Raw genomic sequence first — 16,874 nt, 5'->3', positions numbered from 1 at the left:
CTGTGCTTGGGGCCCTGTCTGTGCTCTGGGAGACCCCTCATCTGAGCACCCAGTAATGGACTCTGCAGGTGTCACCAAGCCAGGGGGTTCCTGGAGGCCAGAAACTCCCGCCCCTAAGTGAGGCAGGGCACATGTGAACAAGCGGACCTGCAGAGACCCCACCCCCAGTCCCAAGAGCTAAGTGAAGAGGGCAGGTCATCAGGGCATATTCAGAGGCCAGATGGGTGGCTCTGGGGAGGAAGCTGCCATCCTACTGTTCACAGGCCGGAAGCAGCAGCTGAGCTCTCAGCAAGGGCAGCTGTCAGACTCTAGTGGCTGTGACTCCATCTCCCCCTACACATTGATAGCAGGCAAGCAGGACGACAGACAAACCCCAGCTCAGCCCCAAAGCCAGACCCAGGGGTCAATGTGTAAAATAAACAAAGGTTTATTTATAAGCAAGAATCATGTCCAGTATACAGTGGAAACTGTGCAATCAACACAAGCCGGGGAACAGAGGCCACAACCAGAAAGGATCTCCTTCCAATTTGTGGCGAGGAGGCCTGAGGTCCTCCCACAGGGGGCAGACGTGTTTCATCGCCTGCTGGGCCCAGAGTGGGCGGAGACCCTGGCCCATCAGGCAGTGGGACATCCTGATTCCAGCATAGAAGCTTTTTTTTTATTCACAGTAACAGCTGGACTTTCCTACCCTCCAAAAGTTCAGCTGCCAAGTTCAAGTCCACTGGAATTTTTCAACAAGGGATCCAAGTACCTGAGACCCATCTGACTTCTCAAGGAGTCCCCATCCCCCTTCCTTCCAGAATCTGCTTCAGGCCACACTTACCCGCCCTCTGCAGGGCATGTGTTCGGGAGTAGTGGGCTGACTCATCAACGGAGAAGAACCCTTTGGCGAAATTGTTGGCTACAGCTGCTTCAGGCAGGCCATTCAACACAACAACATGGCTACACGGACCCACAACGTATGACACAGACACAGACTGACTCAGCATATCACATCCACTCAGCATGGCCGCAGGTCGAATACCAAAGTGGCCCCACGGACACCCTGGAGCCTGGCACTCCAGGACCAGAGGGAGGGCCTGGGGGTCGGGGGAAACCGGAGCCCCGCTTCAGGAGGCAGAAGAAGGTCCAGGCTGAGGTAGGAGGAGAGAGATGGCTGCGGGGCCTCAGGCATCTCCAGTTCTTGCAATTCCCTGACAGAAGGTGTGGCCTCCGAAGGGCACACCAGACACAGAGGAGGAGGGGCTGAAGTTGTGGGTAAATTGGAGTAAAGGTCAAAGGCAAAGAAGTAAACTCTGAGTTCGGCTTTGTTGTTTTGTTTGCCTGCATGGTGCTTACTCTTTTTTTATTATTTTCAATTGCCATATGTTAAAATGGGAAGATTTTCGGTTTGAGGTTTGCCATCTTGCCCAGGTCACGGCACTCATTCAGGTTGTGTGCCTGGCCTGTCTGGGTGTCTGATTTTATACCACGTGCCAGACGTGGAGCTGGCAGGAATGGATTGGGAGGTGGTGCTTTTCGGGGTCCTGAGCTAACCCAAGGCCCCTGTCCTCTGCAGGGCTTGCCAGCCCCTCCCTGCACAGAAACATGTGAATGATGACACTGACCCCCCTCCCCCTGAAAACTGCCCCTGGGACCGTCCTGCAGTCTCAGCATTCAGGCTAAAGTGCAGCCCCGTATGACTGCCCCTCCTCCATGGGAGACTCACGCAGCATCCCTCCTCCTCCGCAGGCCCCTCTGGAAGGCAGGATGCGGGGCCTCCCAGGAAGCCAGAGCTGGGTATAAAAAAACAAGGCCTCCAGAAGCCAAGCTCACAGGACCAGCTGGAGGGTGGCTCTTAGAGAGGCAGGGGTTGGGCCCATGCTACCCAGCATGTCTGTGTTCAGCCAGGCTTCCCAGAGCAGATGCACACCATGACAGGAGGGGTTTTCCTTCACTTTCCCTGCCTCGTCCTTCTGCTTGCAGGTGAGAGGAAGGCTGAGGCTGTCGTGGCCACTACAGGAATTTGGCTCAGAAAGAGCCAGAGTCCTAGGGGGTGAGGGCCTAGAAGGACCAACCAGGGATCAGCCCACCTTGGTGGTGGTAGGGCCCCTGTCAGCCTGGTTAACTGTGCTTCATCCCAGCATCAGGCACACCAAGGGGCAGGGGCTTCTCCTCTGGGCTCTGCAGCAGAGTCTCTGGTGCCCCCGGCTGGGACTGAAAAGGGCATTCCTCCTTGGAGAAGGGGACCTGCTCATCCTTCGGGGAGCCTGAGGGACTGGCGTCCGATTCCCCTGTCGTGGAGCTGGCCTGGGAGGGGCACTGGGTGCTGTGGTCAGAGCTGCTACAAACATTCACGATGCAGGTGACGTTGACCTGGGTCCCGTGGCCACCGAGAGAGGGCTCTGTTAAACACAAGAATGGGACAGGGTGGTCAGCTGGGATGCCTGGAGCTTTGCAGCCTGGTAATCCTAGGCTCAAATCTCTGCTTTGCCTCCATGAACTCGGCCAAGTCACTTAACTCCCTGGAGCATTGGTTTGCTCAGCTATAAAATGGGCATAATACCCTTTCCATCTCCTTGCAGGCAAGGAGGAGTGTCTTGTTCATTGCCATATCCCTAGAACCCGCTTGGCTCGTGGAGATGGGTGACACTCTCAGCAGAGCATGGGTTGAACACTAGCACCGCTATTCAACCACCTGTTCTGCACCTCAACCCGACTCTACCCCCACCTCACAATCTGCCCCTTCTCATCTCAGTTCATATTGCTATCATCCACCCAGTTGCTCTCAAAGCCTCGGACCCATCTTGCTCTCACAACCCATTAGCAATTCTTACCTTGCCTACCTTCAAGAGATTCTTCAAGTTCACCGCCTCCCGCTCCCGCTCATACAAACCTTCATCCACTCCCACCTGGACCAGTGTGAACAGCTTCCACCTGTCTGCCAGCTTCTACCCCACCCCTCTGCAGTCTGTTCTCCACCAGCAGCCAAAGCCAGCCCTTTAGAACTTGGCAGATCACTCCCTTGGCTGCTCAACACACCACAGTCCTCATCACAGCCTACAAGGCCCCACACAACTGGTGCCTGCCTTCTCCTGCTGCTCTGCGATCTCAGCTGGGTTCCTTCCAGCCACACTCACACCCCTGAAGCTCCTTGAGCCCTCCAAGCCTCAGAGCCTTGGCATGTGCTGCTCCCTTAGCCTGGAACACTCTTCCTGTTTCCCAGGGCTCACCTCCTTTCTTTTACTCATGCCTCAGCTCCAGAGGCCACTGCTTCCAAGAAGCCTCCCTGACTTTCTTCTCTAAAGACATTCATTCACCCTGTGCCATCCATCACTCCCTGCGTCCCACCCTCTCCTATGATCTCCAGGGCCCATAGTTGCTCCCACTGTACAATCAATTTCCTGGGTTACTTGTTTGTGTCTCCCCCACAGGCCCTGAGCCCAAGAGGGGGGACCTTTGTGACTGTACCTGTGACTCTAGTGCCTATAACAAGGACACATGCAAATGGATAAAAACCAGCCCACAGGTGTGTTTTCTTCTTGTTGGTGGTAGTGTGAAGTGGCTACCAACATTTAAATCTCAGGAGTCTTTATTTTAAAAATCTGGATTTATGGCTCCCTGTGGGCCTTGGAGGACCCACATGCCTGAACACAACCGGCAGCAAAGGCTTTGCCTCCGCCCTCCCACCCAGCCGGCCCTGTGGGCATCTGAATTTCCTAACCAGCAGGTGAGGGCCTGAATGACAGATAAGCTGAGGTCAGTGTAAGGGGATGGATATACAACGGCCCCTCAAATAGCAAGAGCTGCTGCTGCTCTTAGTTCAGGGCGGTCTGAGTATCCAAACACATTCAGGGTGCACAGGGATGCACCCTTTGTTTTCCAGTCCAGTTTGTTTTCTGACTCCAGGAAGCCTAGGAGGAGGATACAGCCAGCAAGCTGCTCTGCTCAGAAAAGCCCCGAACAGGCTGGGGTGAGGGAGTGCTGAAATCATGGGGCTGGAAGGAAATTTCCACTGAGCCTCCATGACACCCAAATGCTACCCAAAGTCACTATGGCCTTTGTGCATCATGAGTGAGACACTGCAGAGGCATTCAGGGGCGCCATGGGGGAGGCATAGCACCAGGGGTGACACGTTCCCACAGAGGACAGAGATGCTAGTGTGAGAAGCAAACAGGGCAGAGCAGAGGTGGGCACTCACAGTCAGGGCTCCGGGGCCAGGCAGGAAGCCACACCGAGAGGACCACAGGAGAGGCGCCATGGAGAACACAGACTGAGTTTCCATTTGGAGCTCACCCATTTGACCAAGTTTAGGGCCACCTGCTGTGTTCCTGGCACTGACCCAGGCCCTTCCTTAGGGAGCCCCTGTGCTGGGACTGAGGACACTGAGGAGGGCAGGCACTGGTGGGGAGAGCGGACGTGGGGCACCACAGTCCACGTGGCAGTGAGGGGAGGAAGCAATCCCTGAGTCAGGTGACAGGGAGACAAGGGTGTTGCAGTCCTGCCAAGCAGGTGTCATGCCCTTCTCTAGATGAGGAAACTGAGGCTCGGCAGGGCAAAGGAGCCTACTGATTCTGGTGGCACCCAAGCAGCTGAGAGGACATCTGGGAATGACCCAAGTCCAGAGTCTTTCCTGGACTTACCACCAGCCAGCACTGCCAGGTGAGAGGAAGAGACCAAGGCCAGCAGACTTGACCTCTCACTACAAAACACACTCAAGGAAGCCCCAGGCTTTCTGGGGGACCCCGGCAGGGGCCCCATCGTGTGGGCACTGGCTGCTCACCAGGGGTGACACCTGTCACAGACCAGGTCCAGGGCACAATTCATATACTGTGTAAATTGGGCTTGGGCTTCTGCAGAACCCACATGACTCCCACAGGCCTCATGCCCAAAGGGACTGGCCAAAGACCACGGTGAGTGGAGCCCTGGAGGCATTTACTTATTCAGCTTTCTATGCCAGGTCTCTGGGGCCTGAGAGCCCAGGGCTGATTCCTGGCTCTTCTGTTCACTGGCTGTGTGCCTTTAAATAAGCTGTTTAACTTCTCTGGGCCTCAATTTCCTCATCTGTGAAATATAATAGGTATTAATTTAATAATATATTATATAATAATATATACCATGTCCAATAATCATAATTATAATATATTATATTGTTTCATCATACATCTATAATGATATAACATATTATCATATATTGTATATAATATACGAGAAAACTCCCTGCTGAGATAGGAGGGACTCGAAGGACAAATTGGGATTGTCTAGAAGGATGTTCCTGGTGAAAGAGCCCAAGGGGCAAGGGACACTGGTGAGTTCAGAGAAGGCAAAGATATCTGTGCACCTCAGGGGACCAGGGCAACGAGGCTGGAGATGGAGCCAAGGCTAATCACGTAGGGCTTTGAACACCCGGCCAGGAGCTCAGGCCCCTTCCCACAAGGGAGCCAGCAGGAGATGCCCAAGACAGAAGGAAAGGAGAAATGCAAAGTGGGGGATGAAGCCAGGTGGGCTCCCACCTCTTCTTACCTGAGCTGCCAGAGCTGGCCCGGGCCTCCCCAGACCCACTGGCCTTCTTGGGCCCCGGTGCCTGCAGCTGGCTCCTGGAGGGCGCCCTCCTGTCCACAGCGCTGGCGGAGCTCTCCAAGGAGCTGCTGCTGGAGCTCGGTGCTGCGGTCAGCAGATGCTGCTGCTCAGAGCCTGGAGCACCGCGGGCCTTATCAGCAGGCAGGTGAGGCTGGACAGGGAGGAAAAGGGGGGGTGTGGTCAGCCCATCTGCCAGCCCCTCTTCCCTCTTCCTTCTCACCACCATCTGCACCCCATGCCACAAGCACTCCTCAGTTTGCACAGTGCTTTCTCCATGCTTCCTGTGATTAGCACCCGGCTGCTTACTGAGCGTGTGTCCTATGAGGGCAAGGGCCATGCGGCTCTGTTCACCAGTCTTAGAGGTGGGGCAGGCTTTTCATCCTCATTCTGCATAAGCAAATAGAGGCCCAGAGAAGGAGAGTGGCTTTCCTAAGGTCACCTGTGGATAAAGTGAAGGTTGCTACGGCCAGGATCCCCACCTGGGCTTAAACTACTTCATGAGGTAACTGGCCTGCTGCTAGGCTACTGCTCCCACACCCGTAGGCAGTGAACTATTATTGACTGAGTCACTATACAAAGAGCTCTGCCCAATGCCCTGGGCGGAGGCAGGGACAACGAAGGAGGATTACAGAATGAGGGATGGACTACTGGATGCAGATGTAATTCTAGTGCTCAACCTAACGCTGGGAGAACAAGCCCAATAATAAACCTTTTCACCCCAAGAGAGTGCTATTGTCATTCCTTGCTCTCACTGAATCCACACTAAACTTGCCCGGGGCTGAAACCCATTGGCAAGACATCACCCCATCAGCATAGGGTGGTGTGGCCCAGACTGACAGCCAAGAGCATGGACTCTGGAACCAAAGCACAGGGGTGCAAATCGTAACTCCATCTCACCAGCTGTGTGACTGGACAAGTTACTTATTCTCTTCTGGGGAAAGCTGGGGTTCCTATGGCCAGGATCCTCACCTGAACCTAACCTACCTGATGACTTAACTGGCCTGCTGCTAGGCTACTGCTTCCACACCCTTTCACACCCACGGGCAATAAGCTATTATTGAGTGAGTCACTATATAAAGAGCTCTGCCCAGTGCTCTGGGCCGAGGCAGAGACTAGGAGGATTACAGACCTGCCCGACCTGTCCCCAGGAGAACAAGCTGGGTAATAAACCCTTTTACCCCAAGAATGTTCCATTGTCATTCCTTGGTCTCACTCCATAGTGAATGTGCCCAGGGCTGAAACCCATGGGCAAGACACCTCTCTATGCTTCCATTTTTTCATCCATAGAGGGAGGATAAAAATGTACCTCCCAGGCTGGCTACAGGCATACATAGGAGAAGTAGCTACAAATATCTGAGTATTTGTAAAGTGCTCAGAACAATGCCTGTTACATAGTGAGCTTCCTACGAGGGTTTGTTGAATTGGGGGTGGGGCTGACTACGGCCATGAGCCAAATCCACTTTGCCAGGATGCAAGCTAAGAATGGTTTTCACATTTTTAGATGGTTGAAAGTTGTTTTTAAAGAATAGTATTTCATGACATGTGAAATTGTGTGAAGTTCCAAGTTTTAGTGTCCATAAACACAGTTATACCGGAATACAGCTACTCCCATTTGCTTATGGACCATCTGTGGCTGCTTCCCCGCTACAATAGCAGGTGTGAGTAGTTGTGACAGAGACCATATGATCCTAAAATTTTTACTATCTGGCCCTTTACAGAAAAAACCCTGTTTTCAATCAATCAGTCCAGTGTAAACAGCCTTTTTATTTGGGACCCTCAGCCATGCTGTGTCAGCGACCCTTTCCAGATTCCGTCCCCCGCGGTCTTCTGTGAGTCCTCCTAATAACTCTTTCTCATAGGAAAACATAAATAACGATAATAAAAGCCAATAGTTCAATGTCATCTAATGCCAAGTGCTGTGCTAAAGTCCTTCCAGGACACTATATTGACCCTTCCAACACCCCCATGTTATCCTTGCTTTGCAAATGTGGAAACCAAGGCCCAGAAAGGTTGAGTTACTTGCCCAAGGTCACACAGGATATGGTGCAGCTAGGCTAAAACCCACGACACCTTTCCTGCGTGTGTGGGGGTTAGCTCTGGAGGCCCAAGAGAAGGTGCCTACTTGCAGACACGTGCACTGGGGAGCACTTTGAATTTCCACTGAGGCTTTTCCTGTCCAGACCAACTGAAAAAGCAGGCGCACAAGCTCTTGCCTTGGGGTTCTGGGTGACTGCTGGGTCGCAGAAATTAAGGAGATAGAAACAGAAGGGTTCATGTTCCCATCCACTACCCTGGCTTCTGGCCGGTGCAGGACAAGAGGGCCCGGTGGAATGAGGACTGAGGCCAGTGAAAGGCTGGTGGAAACGGCCCAGCACAGGACAGAAGGGGCAGGTGAGGGCCAAAGTGGGCATTTGCTCCAGGGCTGGGGGCATGTCAGCCCCTGCTCCCGGGGAAAGGCTGAGACCCCCCTGGCCTCGCCCCAGAGGGCGCTGCAATCCAGGAGTGCTCTGAGGGCTGGCTTGCTCTGGCCAATCACTGCAGCCCTCGGCCCCCAGCCCCGCCCACTATGCTGTGACCCCTGGGACACCTGAACCCTCCCCAGGCACTCAATGCCTTGGCAGGCTTGTCCACAGCCTCTGACTCCGGAATGAAAAGATCCTTGGCAAGCTGTCCTGTGAAGCTGCGGGGTCCCAGGGAGGGTGTGTCATGGGCTCAGTATCACACAGCTGGTCCAGTCCATGGTGTGGACAGGATGGGCCCAGACAGGGCTCAGACCAGGGCTGCTCGCTTTGCACTGGTTCCTGCCTCCCTGGTTAACTGCCTCTCCGCCCATCCACCGCCTCATCCCTCCTAGGAGAGATGCGGAGCATTTCAAGTTCGGGCTGAACCTTTGCCTAAGTGGTCTGTGGTCACTAGCCCCCTACCCCTGGCTCTGCTCTGAGCCCAGACAAAACAGGGAGGGAGAGGGCAAGCACCCAAAGGTCACTCCTCACAACCCCCAGAAAAGGGGCTTTTCACAGCCTGTACCCTGCTCCTCTGCTGGTGGCTAGGGCTGGGCAGAACAGAAACCCCAAAGGTCACAGCCCACCTCCCTCCACCAAAGCCACAAGTTGCAAAGTTCACGCAAGCTCTGAGTGGGGCAGATGCATCCTGCATCCTGTTCCTTGGGCTGGGACCCCAGGCAGGGGGAGTACTGAGGGGTCTCATTCCAGAAACAGGATCCTAAAAGATGTGGTATACATACACAATGAAGCATTACTCAGCCATAAAAAGAAATGAAATGTTGCCGTTTGTGATGACATGGGTGGACCTCAAGGGTATTATGCTTAGTGAAGTCAGAGAGACAAACACCACATGATTTCACTTATATGTGGAATCTAAAAAAAACACAACTGAGGAGCAAACAGACAAGAAGCCAGAAACAGACTCATTAATAGAGAGAATGGTGGTTGCCAGAGGGAAGGGGGTGGAGGGTGGGTGAAATAGGTGAAGGGGATAAAGAGGTACCATCGTTCAGTTACAACCATGTCATGGGGATTAAAAGTACAGCATAGGGAATATAACCATTAATACTGCAATAAGTTTATACGGTGACAGATGGAACCTGCATTTATCATGGCGAGCATTTTGTTATGTATATAAATGTCAAATCACTGTGTTGTACACCTGAAATAAATTTATGTCAATAAAATATTTTTAAAAATAAAAAAGGATCCCAGCCAGCAGCCAGCCAGCCCCCTTCACCTTCCAGTACCTCATGGCCCAGCCCTGCCAGAGCAGAGATCCTGGCAGGGCCACCACCTGGGTCCTCCAGATTCTTACATCGCCCATGTCTGTGTGTGCGAGTGTGTGTTCATGAAGCTTACATGCCTGTATGTGCAGGCCCAAGGGTGTGTGAGAATGCACAAATGTGTGTCTGCGTATGTGGGTGTGTGTGCACATCTGTTAGTGGTGTGCATGCTGGGGGCGGTGAAGGTAGGCACTACTCGGTCTATGTCTCAGGCCATTCTCATTAGCTGTGTGACCCTGGGAAAGTTACTTACCTTCTCTGAGCTCAAGTTTCCTGAGCAGTAAAATTAGGGTGATAATCTTCCTACCTACATCATAGTATGGCTGTGAGACTAGATAATGCTCGGTACTGTGCCTGGCATACATTCGTCACCTCATAAACACTCATCCTCATTATTGAACGTGAACCCATGTATGAGGGTGTCTGTGGGAGTGATTGTGGGTGAGTCACACATGCGGGTACACTGGCCTTTGCTAAACGAAGGGAAGCCACCATCCCTTTGCAGCAGGAGGAACACAGTGGTGCTGCATTGCTGCACTCTCCACCCCAGCGGCGTGGCCTGGGTGTTATACAGCCTCTTAGCAGGGACTACTGCCACCAGCTGAGTAGTAGAGTGGGGCACAGGTGGAGCAAGGGGGCAGGGGGAGGAGCCCAGACACTGAAGGGCACCTGAGAAGGTGAGCAACCCTTGAGGACAGGCCCTAGTGGGGTGCGGAGAGCGCGACGGCTCTGTACGTCTGCCCCAGCAGAAAAGGATGCTGGACAAAGCCTGCAGATTCAGCCTGAGGTTTTCTGACCTTACGCAGCTAACTGAACCTCCCCGAGATTCAGTTTCCTCATCTGTAACGTGGGGTGATGCTACTGCCTACCTCACAGGGGAGTGTGAGGACTCAGTAACAGAGCACAGGCAAAGACCCTGGCCTGGGGCTCAGCCAATCGCGTGTGGAACCAGCTCAGGCCTGTATGTGTTTCCTCCCAGGTCCACATTCAATAAGGTCTTGGTAGCTTGAAATTGGCCATGGTGGCAGTGTTTGTAAGACAGCAATGAGCGAACACCACACATCAGGGTTTTGGCATTTTTTTGCTGCCCTAAGAGCCGGTTACCAGCACACTCACTCAATGGGCTGCTCACAGAGATCACAAACTCAGTGAAGGGAAAAGGGAAGCAGGGCCAGTGGGCCACACCCAGGACATCTTTACGCTCAAAGTATTGGGACACAGGAAACAGAATGTGGCAGCTGGGCTGCAGGGGTGGGACTTGGAGGGTGTACTTGCTCTACCTGCCACCAGGTAGCCGCTGTCAGCATCACCGAACTGAGGCCAGGAAAACACACACTCATACCCTGGGAGAATAAGAACTGGTTGGCACTCCCAAACAGTGTTCATGACAGGCCAAAGAGCACTAGGCTGGGAGTCTGGAGACACATTGCTGTGTGGCCTTGGGCAAGTCTCTTTCCCTCTCTGCACCTCTTTTCTTGTCAGCAAAATCAGGGAATGAAATCAGTTTCTCATCCCTACCAAGTCTGAAACCCTGTGTAAACCTCAGGCCCTGGGCCGCCCAGGGCAGTGCTTTTCCCTAGCACAGTGGTTCTCAAGGAGGGGGGATTCATCCTCCAGGGGGCATGTGGCAATGTCTGGTTGTCACTTCTGGGAGGCAGTGCTACTGGCATCTGGTTGGGAGAAGCCTGCAAAATTGCTGACCAGGCTACAGTGCACAGGACAGCTCCCCAGGACAAAGAATCACCTGGCCCCCAATATGAATACTGCAGAGGTTGCCAGCAGGACGGGAGGGTGTGGGGGAACATGGCAGGGAGTCCCTCAGACTGTTTCCTCATCTGTAAAATTGGGTAAAAACCCTGCCCTGCCTACCAGGTACCAGGAGCAGACACTGCATGCTGGCTCACCCCACACGCATCTCACATGCATTTCCAAGTCATCTCCCTGTCCTTCACCAGAGGGGCTGGAAAGCAAAGCACGCTCTCTCCCAGCTTCCCTTGCACCCAGGGGCGGTCCATGACACCATTCTGGCCAATGAAACCAAAGGAGACATCTACCCAGGGCTTCTGGGATGGGCTCTGATTTCCTGTTAAAAGACACTATGGCTGGCCTGCCCATTTCCTCTTTTTCCTGCCTCAAACCTGGAGGTCACAGGTGAAGTGGCTATCACCATCTTATGACATAAGGCCACATACAAGAGAACACAAGCTAACATGCTCAAAACAGCAGAGTTTGGGCTCCTGCTGACTTCACAGAAGGAAACTGAACCATTCCAGCAGCCACCAACTCCTTGAATCCTTGGTATGCCAGGAAAAATTAAGCCCTTTGCAGTTACTTGCAGCCCAGTACCTTCCTGATGGAGAATTGATGAAATACTATGTCAGTGCCCCATCTCTGACAAAGGTCTGCCACAGACCCTACTTTATAAAAAAGATCAAAGGTGAGCTGCTTTGATTGAAGTGGGGGCAGGACCCAAGGCCCAAACCTCCAGGATCCACCTCAACCCTGGAGATGACCCTGGGGTCTGTGGGACCCCAAGGACCCCATTACTGCTCCATGAGGAAATGCTTTGTAGGCATCACCGAGATGCTGAGAACTGCTGCCAGCTAAGAGGGGTGCAGAGCCCTGCAAGCTGGGCCACATAGACACTGTCCCCACTTTAAGGTGAGAGAACAGAGCCCTAAGCAGTTTCATATCCACTGAGGTCACACTTATGGGTCCAGGAGCAGGTGCTTCCCACTGACACCACTCACCCTGCTGCTCCCGGATGTGGCATTTCATACTCACTGTCTCCTGTAGCCCAGGGAGGGCTGCCTGACCCTCCAAAAACAGACACTGGCTGGCCTTTTCACAGCCTCCCAGGGCTCTGCACACCACCTGACACTGGACAGACCAACCTAGAGAATTCAGTGCTTCCTGTGGGACAACCCTGCCTACCAGGAGACCGGGCAGGAGGAGGGGGAAGGCAGAGGGGCACTCACCACCTTGGCTTCTCCTTGTAGGCATAAGGGCTTCTCTGCAAAGAGACAGGGGACAAGTCAGGCAGAGTGGCTTCCTCAGGCCAAATCTGTTCTAACTAGGAGGGTGGCGGGGTCCAAACTGAACCAGCAAGAGTAGGCATAGCCCTGGGGGTGATAATTAGCTACCAGACCCAATCAGCCACCATACCCAATGCTCCAGCTGACCTGACGGTGTTCCCCTCCACTCCCCCAGCCCCAACCATTCTCTAGCCTCCCTGCCTCTGCGCATGCCCTCTGTTCAGCATGCCCGTTCTTTCCTGCATACATCCACCCAGGGAAATCTTACCCTGCTCAGATGCCACCTGCTCCAGAAGGCCTAAATCCCCCAGGATTTCCAGACAAGAATCCTGGCTCATATCGCCTTGGATATCCCTGATGGCATCTTGCCTTTTAGAAGATCCGTTAGTGGCAGTGCCTTCTGCCCAGGCGCTAAGCTCTTACAAAACAGAGGCTGCATATTCAGCTCTGCCTGACCCATAGGCCATGTCCAGTGCCAGACTCACAGGAGGCACCCCAGAAAAGCTCCCTGAGTAACGACTGTATGAGCAAGTGGACCAAGAAGGAAGGAAGGAATCTTACCTTTCTTATGCATCATGATGACACAGTTCACCAGCCCTATAAGTACCAGACAGAAGGCTGTCACACCAGCAATCACTCCTAGAAGAAAAAGAGAAGCTCAAAACAACTGCAGAACGCAAATTCCATGTGCCAGGGGGCCATGCAGGCAAGTCAGTGACCAAAGATGGCTGGAGCTGTGGCAGGGGACAGGCAAGCCCAGGCCAGAGGCTCCCAAATTCAATGACAAAACAAACCCAAAATCATGTGCCAAGCAAAGTGTCTCTGAGGCCCACATTCAGCCCAACGGTCACTAGTTTGAGACCTCTGGCCTGAAGTAGTCCTAACTTCACAAGGGAAGCCCATGAGGTCACCTGGCTCAGCCTACTGCCTAATGAGTTCATCAGAAGGGCAACCAGGGGACCATCTCCATGTTCAGATAAAACGCCGATCCAACCCAGGGGTTCCTAGTGACTGCACCAGGTCTGGGGAGAAAACAAGCCTCACTGCCATCTGGCCTCTCAGGACACAGCACAGTGGCCAGCCCACAGTGGGCTCTTAGTAAGACCCTGAGAGAGAAGAGAGGGAGGGAGGGAGGGAGGAAGAATGGGCCCTCCTGTGGCTTACCAATGGGCAGAGAGATGTTGCCTGTGCTGAGTCCTTCAACTGGGGGGCTTGGGCCCACCGGGAGCAGGAAGAAGGTGCTAGGAGCTCTGCTGGGGCCTGGAGTTGGGGCCGTGTGTTGGGAGCTCCCGGCTCCTGTCTGGGACGTGGGGGCTGAGCCTGGGGCCATTCTCATGGTGGGGAGCACAGCTGTGCACACCGCATCCATGCTTGCGTTGCCTGGGATGGACACGGAGAGACAACTGGGGGAGAAGGAGGCTTGGTCAGGGGCAACAGAGGACAGAATGCCTCAGGGTGGCTGAGCTCACCCAGAGCCAGGGCTGCGGGTGAGGGTCCCAGCTGTGGGATATGGGAGGGAGTATGTGTACCATGCCCTCTCTCAGGACTGCCCCCTTCCTGTCTCCACCCCACCTCTCCCCAGGCTCTCCAGTTCGTCTTGAAATCCAGGGCAAGGCTACTATTCATGTGCTGTCTATCCTGGGACACCGCCACGCCCACCACCGCCAGATAAACCAGGCCTGGCATTGAACAGGACTCAGCAATGCCTCAACCCAAGGAAGGGGATGGGGACATTTCCGGCACCATGGCATGGCTGCTCCATGCTCTAGCCCCCACAGTCACCCAGGGACAGCCCCTCCCTGCTCCTCCAGAACCAAAGGACACAGCCACTTACATCTGGTGGGGCCTGCAAGTATCTGTGGGCGATGTAGTGTCGGAGAACGTCCCTGCGCCACAGGGAGCACACACGACGTCTGACGTTGCAGTTCCTGCAAGGAACAATTGAAACCCGTTACCAGCTCAAACACTCCATAGAACAGGTGGGCCCTGGCACTGCAGCCCCAGGGGACGTGTGAGGGGTCCACAGCCCTCTGTCTGCCTCTGTACCCCTTAAAACACACACCTGCAGCTGGGCAGAGTCTGTCCTTGAACCTATTCTAGAGACTTCCTGGTCTCCAAGATCACTGGGCTCATCTTCCTATGACATCACCTAACTTTCCAATAGCTTAGGGCGCAGTCTGATCCCTCTCTGGATCCCTGGGGCCTCCTCACACCTCACTGATCAGGAGTGCTGGAGGAAAGAATGAATGGGGGCAGGGCGGACAGCCGGGGAAGTATGACTACCTGGCCTCCACTGGTGACATTCCCAGGCTGGGCTGATAGGTTGCTACCCATGAAGGAGAGTCCAGGGGGGTCCCTGGGGACTGCCGCCCCAGCCCCATACCTGGTTTGGCCACGCCAAAGCCGGGGCGACACTTGCGCAGGGGTGTACACAGCCGGCACCCCTCCTGCCTCCTCAGCATGCAGTACCAGCCCGGCCTGCAGGTGCAGATGCGGTTCTGTTCCCGAGTGCAGGCTTGGGTTTCCACTTGGTCTAGAGGGGCGAGAGGACAGCCCAGGGTCATTCCCGCCTGAGCCAACCCTGCCTACCACCATGTCCTCCCAGTCAGCCCAAAGGGCTGTGCTGCATGGTGGCCAGGGAACGTGCCAGATCACGTGCCGGACCAGCCCTCTCCCTGGGCCCACTCACTGGAGCTGCAGCGGGAGTCACAGCTCAAGCACTGGAAAGCCCGGTTCCAGAGCTCGGTGTACGTGCTGTCCTCGCAGGGGGCACACTTGGTATCTGAAGTCTTGTTGCAGTAGGATTGTAAATGGTGGCCTGAGAAAGCAAAGGCCAGAGGTCTCAGTGGGGTGGGTCTTCTGTCAGGCCCCGCCCACTGTTCCTCAGACCCCAGAGTTCTGCCACCTGGCTGGGAAGGAGCTTTGCTGGAGTTGCAACTCCTTCATCAGGTCACCCACATCATGCACGTGCCGGCTGCCACTGCATCTCTGAACCCTCACTGCCCAGAAAATATTTTCCCCTCTGCCCTTTCCAGATGCCTGGAATGCCAGCGTTGGAACTGCCTATTATTAATCAATCACACTTCAATGAGAACTGCTTTGCCAGCTCCCTTCTTCTTTAGAGTTTGCTGAAATTCTCCACCTGGGGGTATGAAGCAGAGGGGAAAAAAGCAGTAGAAGTAGTGTCCCTGGTATCCTATCAAAGACAAGGGTTCCTGAAGGCCTGGAGAGAAGGCATGCCAGGGGACAGAAGACCACCACGACAAGCCCTTAAGGAGCTTCTCTTCTGAGCCCTGAAGTCCTAATCCTGCCATTTTCATGGCTGTGCTGACCTAGTAACTTCTTACAGAGATTCTGATGAGCCAGCAGAAGATAGAAGAGTCACTCCCCTGGGGTCTCTTAAAAGGGCTGTGGGAGGTGATGGGTACTTCTGTGCCTGCCCACATCTCAGGCTAATGGCGCAGAGCCCTCCAACTAACTCCTGCAGAGTAATATCTAAACTACTTCCCTGGCTCCTGCTTACTTACTCGCTCTGGGCCACATGCTGGCCTCGCTGTTCATCATGATCGCCCAACGGGCTCCCAGCCCAGACCCTGTCCACCTGCCATTGCTCCTGCCTGGCATGCTGTTCCCTGTGCATCTGTGTCACTCACTCCCTCGCTTCCTGCATGTCTCTGCCCAAGCATCAGCTCCTCAGAGAGGCCCTCCCTGACCGTCTCATAAAACAGTGTGTCCTACTCCCATCTGTCTCCATCTGTCTCATCCTGCCTCATCTTCCTCACAGCACTCACTCCCTGAGAAGACCACACATCTATTTCCTATGTTGGTTTATTTGTCTGTGCTATTAGAATGCAGATTTTGTCTGCCCTGCTCTCTGTTGTAGTCCCAGCACTCAGTGTCTGACACTTAGTAGGTGCTTTATAAATATTATAGGAATGCATGCATAAATGAATGAATAGGGGATGGCACCAGGAGTTGGACCAACCTAGCTCTTCCAACTGGAGTTGGGCCTCAGGTCTACCATCTGTGAAATGGGTAAGCATTCAGTGATTCAGTCAAATACATACTGAGCATCCACTGTGTGCCAGGTGCTGGGGAGTCAGCAAAGAACAAGCCCACAGTCCCTGTTCCCCAGCCCGGGTGCCAAAAGAAGGAGCCAGGCCATGACTGCAGCATTAAAAGACCTGCTGCCAGATCTGGCCAGGCAGTGTGGGCTGCTGTCCTGGAGGACGAGGATATCTAAGCAGAGGTCTGAAGGGAAAGTAGGAGTTAACGAGGGAGCTCAGGGAGCTGAGGAAGAGGGAACCACAGAGGGACCATAGGGCCAGTTCAAGGAACAGAAGGCGTTCAGTGAAATCAAGGACCATGACCCTGTCACCCCACCTCCCAGCTCCACACACACACACACACACACACACACACTCCCTCCAAGGCACCAGCCACGAGGGACTTCGCCAGGCCGAGGGTCGGGGCCCCGGCAGCTGCCCTCA

The 16,874-nt window shown here is 54.1% G+C and overlaps 1 protein-coding gene across 1 annotated transcript in view; it reads right to left on the bottom strand.

The window, feature by feature from the left end:
- Positions 1–403: 403 nt before the first annotated feature.
- The window catches only part of TNFRSF1B (TNF receptor superfamily member 1B), a 32,556-nt gene continuing 16,085 nt past the window's right edge, over positions 404–16,874 (bottom strand). The window contains exons 3-10 of the mRNA XM_036999896.2: positions 15,074–15,202; positions 14,768–14,917; positions 14,219–14,312; positions 13,549–13,787; positions 12,946–13,023; positions 12,328–12,362; positions 5,503–5,710; positions 404–2,384 (exon numbers count right to left, since the gene is read on the bottom strand). Of these exons, the coding sequence (XP_036855791.1) occupies positions 2,104–2,384; positions 5,503–5,710; positions 12,328–12,362; positions 12,946–13,023; positions 13,549–13,787; positions 14,219–14,312; positions 14,768–14,917; positions 15,074–15,202 (1,214 nt within the window). The 3' untranslated portion in view covers positions 404–2,103. The remainder of the gene's footprint in view (positions 2,385–5,502; positions 5,711–12,327; positions 12,363–12,945; positions 13,024–13,548; positions 13,788–14,218; positions 14,313–14,767; positions 14,918–15,073; positions 15,203–16,874) is intronic.

Source organism: Manis javanica, chromosome 4 (assembly GCF_040802235.1).
Source record: "Manis javanica isolate MJ-LG chromosome 4, MJ_LKY, whole genome shotgun sequence".
NCBI classification, from domain to species: Eukaryota; Metazoa; Chordata; class Mammalia; order Pholidota; family Manidae; genus Manis; species Manis javanica.
This window is presented reverse-complemented; position numbering and strand designations above follow the sequence as displayed.